At 38.5% G+C, this 13,815-nt stretch overlaps 1 protein-coding gene across 5 annotated transcripts in view; it reads right to left on the bottom strand.

Moving 5' to 3' along the window:
- Positions 1 to 3,830: 3,830 nt before the first annotated feature.
- Positions 3,831 to 13,815, bottom strand: part of frmd4a.L (FERM domain containing 4A L homeolog) — a 233,586-nt gene continuing 223,601 nt past the window's right edge. For 4 of the 5 annotated variants that reach the window (XM_018252720.2, XM_018252718.2, XM_018252717.2 and 1 more), the window contains exons 22-23: positions 10,982 to 11,078; positions 3,831 to 8,550 (exon numbers count right to left, since the gene is read on the bottom strand). In XM_018252720.2, coding sequence (XP_018108209.1) covers positions 8,448 to 8,550; positions 10,982 to 11,078 — 200 coding nt within the window. In that variant the 3' untranslated portion in view covers positions 3,831 to 8,447. Of the gene's footprint in view, positions 8,551 to 10,445; positions 10,518 to 10,981; positions 11,079 to 13,815 lie in introns of all 5 variants that reach the window. The other variant, XM_018252719.2, reaches the window with a different exon arrangement.

Here is a 13,815-nt window from a genome sequence, read left to right as displayed (position 1 = left end):
TACTTGATTAGCCAGGCCCCCATCTTTCTGAGAGCTGCTGACTTCGGGAAGGCATGGACGTTTAAGGGGCACTGGCCACCAATTTTCTTATAATGTGGGGGGTGGGGCCTTGCCACCAATATTTTTTAATGGGGGGAGCCCTGGCCACAAATGTTTTTTTATGGGGGGCCCTGACCACCAATATCTTATTATTTTTTATTAACATGTGGGAACCCCCACCAATATTTTTTTTGTTTTTTTACTGTGTGGTGGGGGGGCGGACCTGTAGGTGGGGCTTGTGGTGAACCAAGTGAACTGAACTGTAAAAATAAAGAAAACCCCCCCCCGCCAAAAAAATGGTTTCCCCTTGAGAAGTGCCCCCCCCAGTGATTGCGCCCTAGGCGGTTGCCTACCCTGCCTACCACTTGGCCCAGCCCTGTGAAAGGCATAGTAGTAATGCTAACTGTATACATATTTTTCTGCATTTATGCTCAGGACTTTCCATGCCTGCTCTATTAAACACTGCACTTTTAAAACTAATAATCCTTGTCCTTGTTAAAATTAATAATCCTTCTCTTCTGAGCCAGAACAAACAAATATCAGAATCATTCATCTCTTCATCAACTTGTGCGGATCAATGACTCAGATGGGTGTTAGTGCTCCATGCTGCTGCTGAGCTGATCAGTAACACCACATTAAATGAATGTTATTGACAAACTGACTTGGGTATCTTTTTAGATAAAGGTGTATGTTTAATAAAACACATTCCTGACTTGCAGGATGATAAATGGACAAATATTGAACTGCTCCAGTCCCTGAATCACGGACAGAGATTTAAAAGACTACCAGTATTCATCACACCCATTATTTTGGGTGCAACATATCTCTGCATTCTCTCTCTGTAATTCAGGCAGTATCCAATGCCAAAACAATGCATTTTGGGGAGCCTTGCTATGTAATTGGTCAAGTATATCTTATTTTCCTTTGATTTTCTAAATGTGATTGTACCAGATCTTACGGCAATTGGGCCACACACACACACACACACTCTCATCTCAGTCACATGACTCACTGAAACTTGTGTATTAGAATAAATAGTACCCCCTGTTGCAAAATATGAGCATATTAGAAGTCTCGGCGTTCCATGACCTGTATAAAAGCACTCGGCCTTCAGCCTTGTGCTTTTATATGGTTATGGAACTCCTCTGTGACTTATAATATCCTTATATTTTACAACAGGGGGTACTTTATTCACTATATATACACATACTTATACAGACCTATCTATACACACATACAGTGTATATACAATATAATGTACTTGAAACAGTAATCATGTACATTATAATAATAATCACATTCTTTTTGGTGAATTGGGTGTGGGAGTAAAACATGTTTAATTATTTTGAGGGAATTACTTATATAATGCCTGTAATTTCATTGTCTCCCTGATATATAACACAGTAATCAAAATTAAATGTTTTGTTACTAGTTCCAAAACTGTGAGTCTGGCCCATAAAGCAGGGCCTAGAGCAGTGAATGTGGATCATAACTTAATGGGTAGGTACAGTGAAACTTGGCGCAAATACCTATTTGCAATCATTTTTAAAGAGATACTGACACAATAAATTAAACCTTTTTTTTACATCTACCATAAAATTGACTTTGCATGCTTCCTATAATTTTGCCATAAAGTATTTGCCCAATGCTTTTACATTACATATCTGACTCCCTGTGATCACCTATGAGGGGGCTGCCATATTTGTGCAGCAGGAGTCCGTTATCATTAGAAACTTTAACTGACAGGCTGAGATGGGACAGTCAGGTTTAGGAACTTCAACTAACAATAACTTACAAAAACAAACCCCTCAGCAAAAAACGATCAGCATGACCTATAGGTAACTTTTAATGTACTTTCATATTTTAAAAAGTATTTTTTTAGTGTCAGTATCACTTTAAGGCAGTTCTGGCTAAATACATCTGTGGAACTGAGGGGTGGCCCCCACTTGGGTTTCAACAAAAGACTGAGAAACACTGCCCAATGGCACAAATATCGACATGGATCTTTTTTGTTGTCTTTTGTACCTGGACTTTCACAAAAAATTTTGGCAAGTAAAAGCTGGTGAGGATCAGTAAAAGTCAACTTTTTTAAAACTATATTACATATATATAAATATATATTCTGTAAGGTACTTGCTCTACGTACCTGTGTCAGTGGGAACTACAGACTTCTTAGACTTGTGTATACATTTCAGGTTTATTTCTGTATATGAGAATAGATATCTATGTGTAAGATGTGATTTTTCCCTTTGCTGTAGCATTCCTGAGTGATAAAATAAAAATCTATTGCGCGTGTTTCATATCGATTACAACAAGTAGAGTTCTGTTATGTCTTCCCAATACCTGGTATTTCTAGAAGTACAAAAATGAGTTTACAACTGTTATTTAAAATTCGGTAATCACATACATGTACATATGGACATAGCCTTATCTAGCTCACGCACGCAATTTGATTTTTGGAAATGGATTACAGTTTAATAGGGAAAAAAAACTTTTTAAGAGGGAGCACTTAAGATTAAAAGGTCACACTTTGAGGAAGGTTTTATGTTTCAGGGTAAGAGGAATGGATGAGAAACAAAAAAGGGTATTCATTCAATTCTTCATACCAGCGCTAAGCAAATACAGCTGGGAATTGAGCATGTGGGAATCAGATAAAAGACCATGAATGGAACCATGTACCACAGCAGTGGGAACGTCATCTATACCAGAAACCTAATGAGAAGCTGATAATACAGGCCATGGAGAGATTGCATATCTGCAGAGCAATGGTGAAGGGGGGCTTCCCTAGTGTCTCCCCTGCCCTTCCATTCCCTGGCTGAGAAAGCCACTCATATACAATAGTCTGGGACAGGGCTTGGGCAGGTGCTAGTGGTGCAGATGAGAATCATTAAGTTATACATATACTGTATAATGTGTAGCCTTCTCTTTATAAGTGACTCCGCATACCATTGTCTATTGGAGGTTGTTGGGAACAAGCTGTATTACAGCTGAATGTTACATAGATGTACTGGGTGCTTTTAGTACAGTTACCTGTCACCTTGTGCCGTACAAAACACCCAGAGGCCTCTGCTCTAGAATGTTTGTGACCTTTTTATTCCCAGAATGAGCGTTTGTATTTAGTTGAAAAGATTACTGTGAATCAATTCGATTTTACATTTAGCTCTACTGTTACCTTTAAATGAATGGTTTGCCTTTAAGTTAACTTTTAGTACATTCTAGAATGGCTAATTCTAAGCAACTTCTTTCTTTTTTTTATAGTTTTCAAATTATTTGCCTTTTTCTGAATATTTCTAGTTTTCAAATGGGATCACTGACCCCATCTATAAAACCAAATGCTCTGTAAGTCTACAAATGTATTGTTATTGCTACTTTTTATTAATCATCTTTCTGTTCAGGCCTATTCATATTCCAAGGTGAACAACCCCTTTAACTCTAATGGTGCATGAGTGTATATTGCTTTACATTGCAAAACATACAATACGGCACTGGAAATTACTTTTACCATTCTGAATACAAGTTTTGACTCTATTATTGCCATATGCCTATGGTTCATGCTTGTGTAGAGTATTTGTATCCTGCTGAGCAGGTCCCAGGCTTGGTTTATTACTAGATTTAATTCTATGGCTGGACTCCTGTTTATATATCTGATGTGAATTTACACTCTTCCCAACACTTGAAGCCAAACCCGCAGGCCAACACATTCATTCACGGCATGCTTTCTTCTTGAGTAGCTCCATTGTATCTCAAATGCAACATAGTCTGATAAATAACGGAAACCAATTCAGAGTTTATTCATTTTAAAAATGCTTTATTAAGGAAGTGTCGACAACACCGTTTTGCAAAATGTAAAGGTACTATACAAATTCTTAATACAAAAAGAATAAATTAATAGCAGGATTCTTTTGAAAAACCCTGCAGCTTTTCTACAACATACATATTTTATTCATTGATTACAGATCGACAGAAAAAAAAAAGGAATTTTACATGCTCTATAGTCTGGTTTAGGAGCAACCTAAATTATTTAACCCCTCCATGGACACAGGCGAGCAGCACATTACTCCTGCAATACCCCGCTGGCCGCTAAAGTCTTGTGGGGTAGAAGCTAAAGTCCATTTTTGCACAACTTGTATTAAAACTATTGACATTAATATATGTAAAACTTTACACCTAGTTAACTAAGCAGTAACTGGTCATCTTGTTAGCACCTGAAAAAAGAGGTTTGCTATTTTCCCAACTAAAACCAATACTGGGTAGATTAAAACAGCAAAAAGAAAATCCCCACTAACCTGCAGGTAAAAGACAAATGTCCCTTGCTTGCCTTGGCATATATTGCATACAGAACAGAGGGAGAGACTGACTAAATGATGCTAAGAACTCTCTCACCACAGAAACTTCTTCAGTCCGCTTCGTGTAGTTCATATGGCATGTCCTTCCTAAAGGTTGTGAGTTAAAATCAGTGGGATTGAGCGGTTCATCACCCCCCACAGTTCTGCTGAGTTTTCTGGCTGGGAAGGAAGGTTGTAAATACTGTGCATCTCAGGGATGTCAAAGCTGGAGGAGGCAGACTTGCAGTCAAAATCTCTATTAAACTGTAAATATTATTACACTGGAAATACTGTCAGTGTCTCTCGGAGCTGAAAGGCTGTACAAGTAGAGCCGTCTAGTCAACGTGGCAGGGGGAGAACAGTTTTGGCATCCATAGAGATTGGATTCAAGCAAGACATTCAGTGGAGTCATAAAACTCTTCCCCCAGTGTAAATGTGGTGCTTGTATAAAGTTAAATGCCAACAGTGTTGCACCAAATCCACATGCACGTGAATCCTAATGCCATTAGAATGGCACCACTGCTTCCCCCCAGTAGTGGAATATCTATAGCACTTGTCTATATAAACTGATCAGCCACCAGACACTATGGCAGACTGAATCAAACACTGGACTTGGAAATGTGATCATTTGTATCTCTGACAGAAGGGTTTGGTTTTCATAACTGATCATACAGGGATAAAAGCAATAATAATTGAGTATGGGGAACAAATATGGAAATGAGAATGTGGCCCAGCTGTTAGTGTCTAAAAATGAGATTCCTAATCATTGAGGATGTCTCGTTCTGCTGTTTAAAATCAAATTTTAAGATAGCAAATGGCATTGCTGTAATATATGTTTTTGTTTGTGCTTACAGGAGAACATTGAGGGAAGCTGTTGTAACTAATTATTTGGTGATTTCTATTTGTACATATCAGTCTTTTCTCCCTATTTGTTTTATGATAGGGAACTGTGGCTGTTATCAAACTGCTCATTTCATTCTATTTTGATTGATTTGGCAAAACTTAAATCATTTAATCTTCCTTTGCCACAGATGCCAGCATTGAAGGGTGCAGTCATGTGTCAGCCTTGGAAACATTTTAATATAAAAAGTTTTAACCAGCGCTTTGCACGTTTGCCATTGCAGAGAATTATTTGCTATCCCGTGTTTCTGTATGTTCTCCACCTATACTGTACACAATGGAACACACTGTAGGCAGTTTCACAGCCTTTGTACCTTAATAACGGATACACAAAATTTCTCTTTAGATCCAGAGAAGAGCTCAATGTGTTCTCCTGTGCATTTGCCATAAGCAGTTATTTCCATAACACAGTGAGCCCAGAGTTCATTGGCCACACACATGCTGCTTCCAAAATACACACCTAAGTGAGGTAAGGCACAGAGAGGGACAGTTTTGGTCCTTTCTCCACCCACATCTTCATTGTACATGTCCCCTAAGTTCTTTATAATACCCTTGCTGAACTTGGATAAAGCTGGTCATAGACGCAATGATATAGTTATACTAAAAGAAGATCTGACGATTTTCAGACTGTGTGGATCATCTGACTGTTTTCGTATCATGGCGATCGGACAGGTTAGAAGATTTCTGTCTACTGATAATATCTCTGCATGTATTGCCTATCTGACAATATCAATGGGTGACTGTCACTAAAATTTGTCAGACATAACTTTCATACGATTGTAGTCTGTCAATTAATGGCCAGGGCATCGTGTGATCTGTTATTTTTACTACTATCTGAATGGTTAGTTGTAGCTGGTCAATCCATTGGAATGAACGATCATCCATCATTCGTGGGAACCAAAACTATACGTCTATGGCCAACTTAAGTTGTCATGCTATAGGACCAATGACAAAATGGCAATGGATGAATAGATTTACAATGATGGTACTATTTATTATGTACAGCCAGCAGCATTCTGTCTAGCACAAAGTTCAACTGATTCTAAAAAGCCTGCCTTTATCAACCTGGTTCAGCAAGTTTGGTGAATCTGAAATTTTAATTTGTGGCTTTACTACTTCTAGCTTTGGAAAAGGAGTACATTTGGGGTGCATGCTTGTGCTTAAGCCTCAGAAATCTGCTCTACCCAGCCTTTAACAGTCTCATTTACAGCTCTAACATATATGAAAGACTAATTTCATGTGACCAGTCAGACCTGCACATACTGTAGCATTTATTCTCTCCTGCAAGTCTCATGTCACACCAAACATAGTAAGAGGAAAGGATACAGTGTGAACTAGGTCTATAACAGCATTGTGGGTGGTACTATTAACTTTATTTACACTTTATGCAGTTTAAAATGCAAAAGTACAGTACTAAGTTTGTTATGGCAACAAATGAAAGGATTCTGGCATCATGAGGTGTTTGCAACTTACAAGAGTTCTCAAATTTCATATATTAAACAGCAAACCTTTTATATAGAAGATTTATTTTATATAGAAGAACTATAGCAGGGCTAATCTTTCAGAAGCAGTTCAGGAAACTTTCAGCTGAAATGAATTGAACTCTTGAGGGATACTGGGAGTTGTAGTATCTGGGAGCAGGAAGAGCCCAAGTTTGACTTCCCCGAATTAGACAGAAGGTTAATATTCCTAAAAAGGGGAATTAAGAAAAACCTTACAAAGATCAGTACAAACTTAAAAAAAAAAAAAAAAAGCAATTATGTTCAAACCACCTTTAAGACGTTAAAAAGCAGCTGTTCTTGGCCTTATATATCTAAGACGATTAATAGAACTGAAACTCCTCATACTGTGAATAAAACTGAAATATTACCAGTAAATTCAGTATAAGCCTTTGCTTCACAAGTGCTAAAAAGAGAACAATGGCAATCTCATGCCAAATGTGCTCTGCTTCAGGTTTCTAGTGGAACATTTTGCATCTGTGAGACTTGTTCCCATTTGTATCATTGTGTGTTTTGACAGAACAGAACAGCTTTATGTATCTGTAGGAGCCGAGCTGTCCAGCCACTGATATAAAACAGTTCTTTGTTTGGATTTTATTCCGCTTAACCTTATTTCACCCAGGACAATTCCATGACACTGTTAAAATATTTTGCCAAGCCACAACTATTTGTCACCATATCACTGTGTAGCGTTACACTTCTTATAGCAAAACAATCCACATGTAGTACTTAAAAACAGACACTTTGACAATGGCCTGATTAAATATAAAGGGAAGCTAGCATCTAAAAATAAGGAAGGTCTTTCATGTCCAAATAATTGACTAGAGAAAGGAAAACTCTCTGGTGGAAGATCCATTAAGTCTGAACAGTAAGTTGTGCCCTGGGTAAGTAGCCACAGAAGGCAGTTGGTATCTGAGGCCTAAATTGTATTGGGTTGCTAGCTACCTTATTGGATTTTACACGACTGTATAAAAATAAAGCTTACTGCTAAACATATCCATGGCTTGTCTTTGGTCAGAGTTATAGTTCTACCACCATAGAAATCCCCTTTACAGAATTCTGATCAAGTTCTGGCAATACATCAAATTATGACTCCTTTTTGTAATCTCTAAATGTTAGTTTCCCTTTAACGTCTAAACCGTTCTTTCGTATCTTCATCTTTGGTTAGAATAAAACTGACCATAATTCTGAAACATCACAGTCAGGTCTTTATGTCTCTTAGAAGGTAAAATAAACATTTGACGCCTGTAATAGTAAAATATTAGTTCCCCAACCCCAGCAAGAAAGAAATGTCCAATTTACCAGTGCTCTGTTGGCCTATATTTGACTCTTCAATAGTGGTATATATTGTCACTTCCATACAATGATATTAATAGCGATTAATTTGTGATGGTTTTATTCCCGGCTTGTACAAAATGCTTCCAGCTGAATATGAATGCGAGTCTTTCACAGTTTCTCATTACATAAGAATTTGGAGGCACATGATGATAGTCCTTAGCGGCTCAATCTCCAATAATGGATGTTTGCACAGAAGCAGGGCTTTGCTCTTGTTTTCTCACTTGCATGTTTCCAAATGAAAAGTGCTTTTAGCTGAAGCTGGTGTGGGATGATGATAGTGCATCTGGATAAGGCAAATGAGAGGCAGTGAGGTGAACTCCAAATGGCATTATAGTGATGAGGGGGTTCAAACAAGAGTCCCAGGCTTGGCTTTCTCTTGTCCATACCACTGGACATCAGCTAATTCTTGATACAGAGCAGAGTCTAGGTAGAAGCTATCGTTGTAGCTCCTGGAAGAAAAGCAATACAAATAGTCGGTTACCATCACAAAAGTCGAAATTAGAACTGAAAACTAAGAACGCACCTAATTCAGGATTTGGGTTCAGATTCAGCCAAATGCTCCAAACCTTTACTTTCACGTGTTACTATAAAGCGCTAGACAATGAAAGGCAATTATTTGCAGCGAATGCAGTTGTTTTTTTCTCGCCTGCAATTGTTTCTCATTTATAATAGCCTAAAGTGCCATAGCCATATAACTGCTTCACTTACCTGCGGGTATGGCAGTCCAAGTATTTTGCAAACGCTTGTTAAAGTGTGTAAGGATAGTGTAATGCATGCCAGGCCCTGCAGCTTTGTGAAAGTAAAGATATGACCCCACAATTCTTCCCAAGTCCTCATGAGTGTGACAGCTCTTTGACTGGGACAAACCAGATGTATGTGAGGGTAGAGGACATATCCTTATTTCATATGGCTGCAGTGCTTGTTATGTGGTAGAAACCATATTAAAATTGCCTTTAAAGATGTACCCCCATATGTAATACAAGACACACAGTAACTAATAATGTTTGCTTTTATACAGGTGGCCAGTAAATGGTGATTTGCTAATTGGATGCTATAGGTGTTTAGACCAGTACCAAACTTTGCAACTTTTTATTACATAACCTCCGTCGAGTCTTGCATCTGCCCTGTACATCTGTCCCATTCTTGCCTGGCCCCAAATCTGTGTATCAGCAGCACCTTAATGTATGTTTATTTCAGTCTGTATTTCTGCAGGTGCCCAGTGTGCACAAACATGTCATTCCGAACAATCAGCCCATAAAGGAACAGGAGTTTTGTGTGATACGTATAGCAGGTTCCAGGAGTCATACATTCTTATCTACAGAAGCTCTTTATAACAGGATAGACCTTGATAAACAGAAAAGGCTGTATAGACAACTGACATATCAAAAATCAGGACCTAAAACCTGGCCCAGGATGTCTAAGAAATAAGAATCCAACTGATGTTGTTTATTCCTCATATTTGTCTCTTTTAATTCCCCTACTTCTCTTTTTTTTTCCTTCCACCTCAATCTGATTTTTGTACATAGCCTAAGGCCATTCTAATTAGCAAGTTGATCCCTGCTGCTTTTGTTAGAAACACTGCCACTTATTTTAACATACATTAGCATGTTATAATGTGCATCCTTTCTTTTTAATATGGTTTCTTTGTTATAAAACTCTGTAAAAATGGTTTAAAAAGCAGAGAAAAGAAGTGCCCAGTGTGTCTTGCTCAATAAAATAACATCTGGTTTTGTTTTCTTACAGTTGCAGTCCCCCCCAAAGACAAACACCTAAAGATGGAAAAGAGCCCACATATACGAATCCTTTCTGTATGTCCACTTTACTCTAAAACTTGCAGCAAAAATTATCTGCATGGTCTAGATGCTAGCGTGAGCCCAGATATTATATCTTGTACAGACTATATACCCCACTGTAATGGTGTACTTGTCATCACTTACATGTAATATCCCACATAAAGGCCCCATCTGTTAGAGATTTGGCTAGTTCATAGATCATTGGCTACTGAACCAGTCATTTCAGGATTATACTACACAATTTTCCAACAGAGAGCATGAGAGACATGTGCCTGTTCACACTATGTACTGTATATGAATAAATGGGAGATGTGGGAAATGAAGGCTCTTTGCTGAGAATGACTTGTATTATATTACATGTATAAAATGAAACATAAGTTCAGTGCTCCTCCCTCTTTATAATGCCACTCAACCATCAGGTACATTTTGTTATCCAGTGTAGATGATACTGTATAAATGCATGCAAGTTAGTGTAGAGAAAGAATGAAATGCAGCATTTTACAAGAGGCACATGCACCATACAAGCTAACTGTGTGCACATAGTACAGTACCTCTATTCATCAGTACTTTGGTGACTGGAAGACTCAGACCCATCCAGCGTGGGTGAGTTTTCTGTTGCCTCCCTGAGGATAGGACAGCAGAGGAAGGAAGAGTAGAGACAAACAGTGAGGCAGACATGATTTAGTGACATAGCAGTACAGCTTCGGAAGAGCATACAATCACACACACACACACACACACAGTTAGTAGAACACAAACTGTCACTTTTGCAACTACATCATTGACTTCATATGATGGACAATCCAATAATAATTTGTTAGCTACACTATGATTGGTGGATTACCGCATGCACCCCTTTTTTTATTCTGGTCTGAAAGATCATTTACCGCACATAGGAAAGTATGTTGAAAGGGTTATGTCATATTCAAATGATTGTGTCCCATAAACACAACTTATTTAGCAGATGCTGAATTACAATGGAGGGCATCCCCAGACACAAGAGGAAGGCTGGGAGGTTTACATTAACCTCTAAAAGCCACAGTAATTATGAAAGGAATGGCAGCACCCCCAGAACCCTGAAACTTACCCAGTCTGCCATGTTAGAATATGGTGAGGGCTACTTGGAGGCGTGGCTGTGAGATCACTACAAGGCGTTGAACTCCTCTGACCATGAGGTAAGGCAGCTGTTTAACAAATAAATCATTATGTCAAAATATGCAAACATGTAACCAAAGGCTGCCCACCGTGGCTTGGATTATCCCATTCACACCCCAAAATAAAGTACAGGAATCTCTGTTGCTCATTGCTGAGACAGGTACTGAGCCAATGAGCAAATTCCACCTGCCTTATTGATCACATAGAAAATCACAAAACAAACATATTTTTTCAGAGCAGTATCTAATGGAAAGGAGGTGAAATGCTTGTGTTCTACCATCAGCCTCGTGCTCTATAGAGTAGCAAGACAAAGAGCTGCATATTGTCATTTCACACACAGCCTCTTTATATAGAATCCCCTCAGATGGGATTGTCTGCAGATTCCCCTTCACATTTAAATACTTGCCAACCCATCTTGTAAGACAGAGGCAGTGAACATGTACCAGGCCATTACAAAAGTTCTCCCATTCTGTATGATGTTTACTTTATTTTAAGGATTATTCTACGTTATTCCTGGTCAGTCTGACACACTGTAACCAATTAAAACACGTTTGACAGAGAGGAGGTGTAACTATTGCTGCTCTGTTATAACAGAAACACATGAGCACCAACAATGACTTCAATATTTATAAAAATCTCCAAGAAGTCCCTTCTTGCCATAACTCTATATTACTTTACATTTGCATGTTATCAGACACAAACACAATAACACAATACATAAATATTATTTTGACAACAGTCTAAGTCCGCTCTGTAGTACAGGAGTCATTTTTTTTACAAAAATTGTTGCTATGAGTTGTGGAATTGTGAATGCTTCTTCTAAAACATGGTCCATGTTGCCAAGGTAGCTGGAAAAGATTTATTTGAAGGCATAGAATCTGCTTGTCAGATCCATTTAGAGTCAGTGGAGAGAAGTGTATGTGTATTATGTTTGGGTCAGTTCACTGGCCTCCCTATACTAATACAAAGCAAGTCTCCTCCAAGCAAAAAGTGTTCCCACCCAAGGAACCAAATGACTACTCCCTGAGCTCTTAATAAGCCTGCCCAGACTCTGTCTCCATTGTCAGATTTCACTTACTTGTCTGCTTTGTATAATTTATACAATGAGGACAAGTGTCAGCTTCCTTCCTATGTCACTATACAGCCAACTGGACATTCCAACCACATGAATATATAGCCCTTAATAAGGATAATGACCAGCATATCTGTAGTAACACATATCCTCCTCTGCTTTTCCAAACCAATTATTCAGTCATCACTTCCTAACAGGAAAATGCCTTTTATACTACTGGTTTATGCATAATAGAGCTGTTTCTAGTAGCTTAAATTAGACTAACAAAAATACACTAGCAGTGACCCATTACATGCACAGACAGTATGGGGACACTGTTACCCACTCCATCTTGTCATACTACAGTATGTACATCAGACCCCTCTATGTATACATGTTCAAAGCAAATCAAATACATTAGTCTCATATTAAATTACTCCATTACCTGTATAAAGCATTTACTAAAAAGTTAGTAATAAAAAAAGTTAAATATGAGAGTATTTTTACTGGTCCTTGCCATGTCTCGAACAGTCAAACGTTTAGAATATAATTTATGGATAATTATTTGTAGGTCACAGGAAACATTTAAAAAATACTATGTTAATGACATTTGCAAAGCCCTGCCTAACAATTGGTGTCTATATCTGCAGGAAGGGGGTGCTATATTTCCACAATTGCTATAGAACAGGGGACTAAAACTGGTAATTAACCCCCTAGTGCCTCATAGTATCTCAGCACAGAAGAATGTCCTCATGTTAACCACCATATAATCAGCAGACCACCCACTTTGGGTTGTGGTGGAAACAGGGTCTGGGAAACATTGAAGATATTTCCCACAATGCTTTGCTATGCATAGACATGCTTTGTTATGCTTCTGGAGGGGATATTGAAGATAAGATGATTATTTTCTTTGTAGAGAATAAGTAATATCAGGGATGAAGTGCCAGTCTCGTTCATTTGTTATACAATAAAAAATGAACAATAGAAATAGCCCCATATTAAATGCCATAAGTGGTAGAAACTTATGGCATGTATTAGGAAAAGCCCGAGTATACGGTGGCCATACTACATGAAGGGAAGGAGCAGCAGCAAATAACTCAAATAAGAATGTGGGCTAATAGTCTGGCTATCAGTTTAGTGTGGGTTGGTTAGTAGTACTAAGTATACACGTGCATGGGTATATAAGGCTAGCCTGCATCCAGAATTGGGACCACTAACTAAGAATCACAGCAAGCACATTGCCCGTTTCACCTCACAACTCATTTTGTTTATGTTACCATCAGGCCCGGATTTTTGGGAAGGCCACCTGGGCCTAGGGCGGCAGGATTTTAGGGGACAGCATGAAGCCCAACCTGACCCGCATTTGTTAGGAAGCTCTGAGGCTGATCATGAAATATAATAGATTTTTAAATTTCCTGTGGGCCAATCCCCGGTGCTCATGATCTAATAAAGTGTGTACGGGCCTAGGGTTGCACGCTGTGTAAATCTGGCCTTGGTTACCATCAATGTATAAGCAGCATTAAGGCTAGAATGCTGTGTGTTTTCTTGGGCACTCCCTATGGGTTGTATTTTTTTTTTACTAGACTCACAGCAATGTATTAAATGGAATTGTGGTCCACTGAAATGGCTTACAAGGTGCCTCTTGTTTTCTAGGAAAAGGTAGATTGACTATAGCAGCGCCAGCTATAGCTATTGTAGCTAGGCTTAGTTGTAAG

The sequence above is a fragment of the Xenopus laevis genome, chromosome 3L, assembly GCF_017654675.1.
Source record: "Xenopus laevis strain J_2021 chromosome 3L, Xenopus_laevis_v10.1, whole genome shotgun sequence".
Lineage (NCBI taxonomy): Eukaryota > Metazoa > Chordata > Amphibia > Anura > Pipidae > Xenopus > Xenopus laevis.
This window is presented reverse-complemented; position numbering and strand designations above follow the sequence as displayed.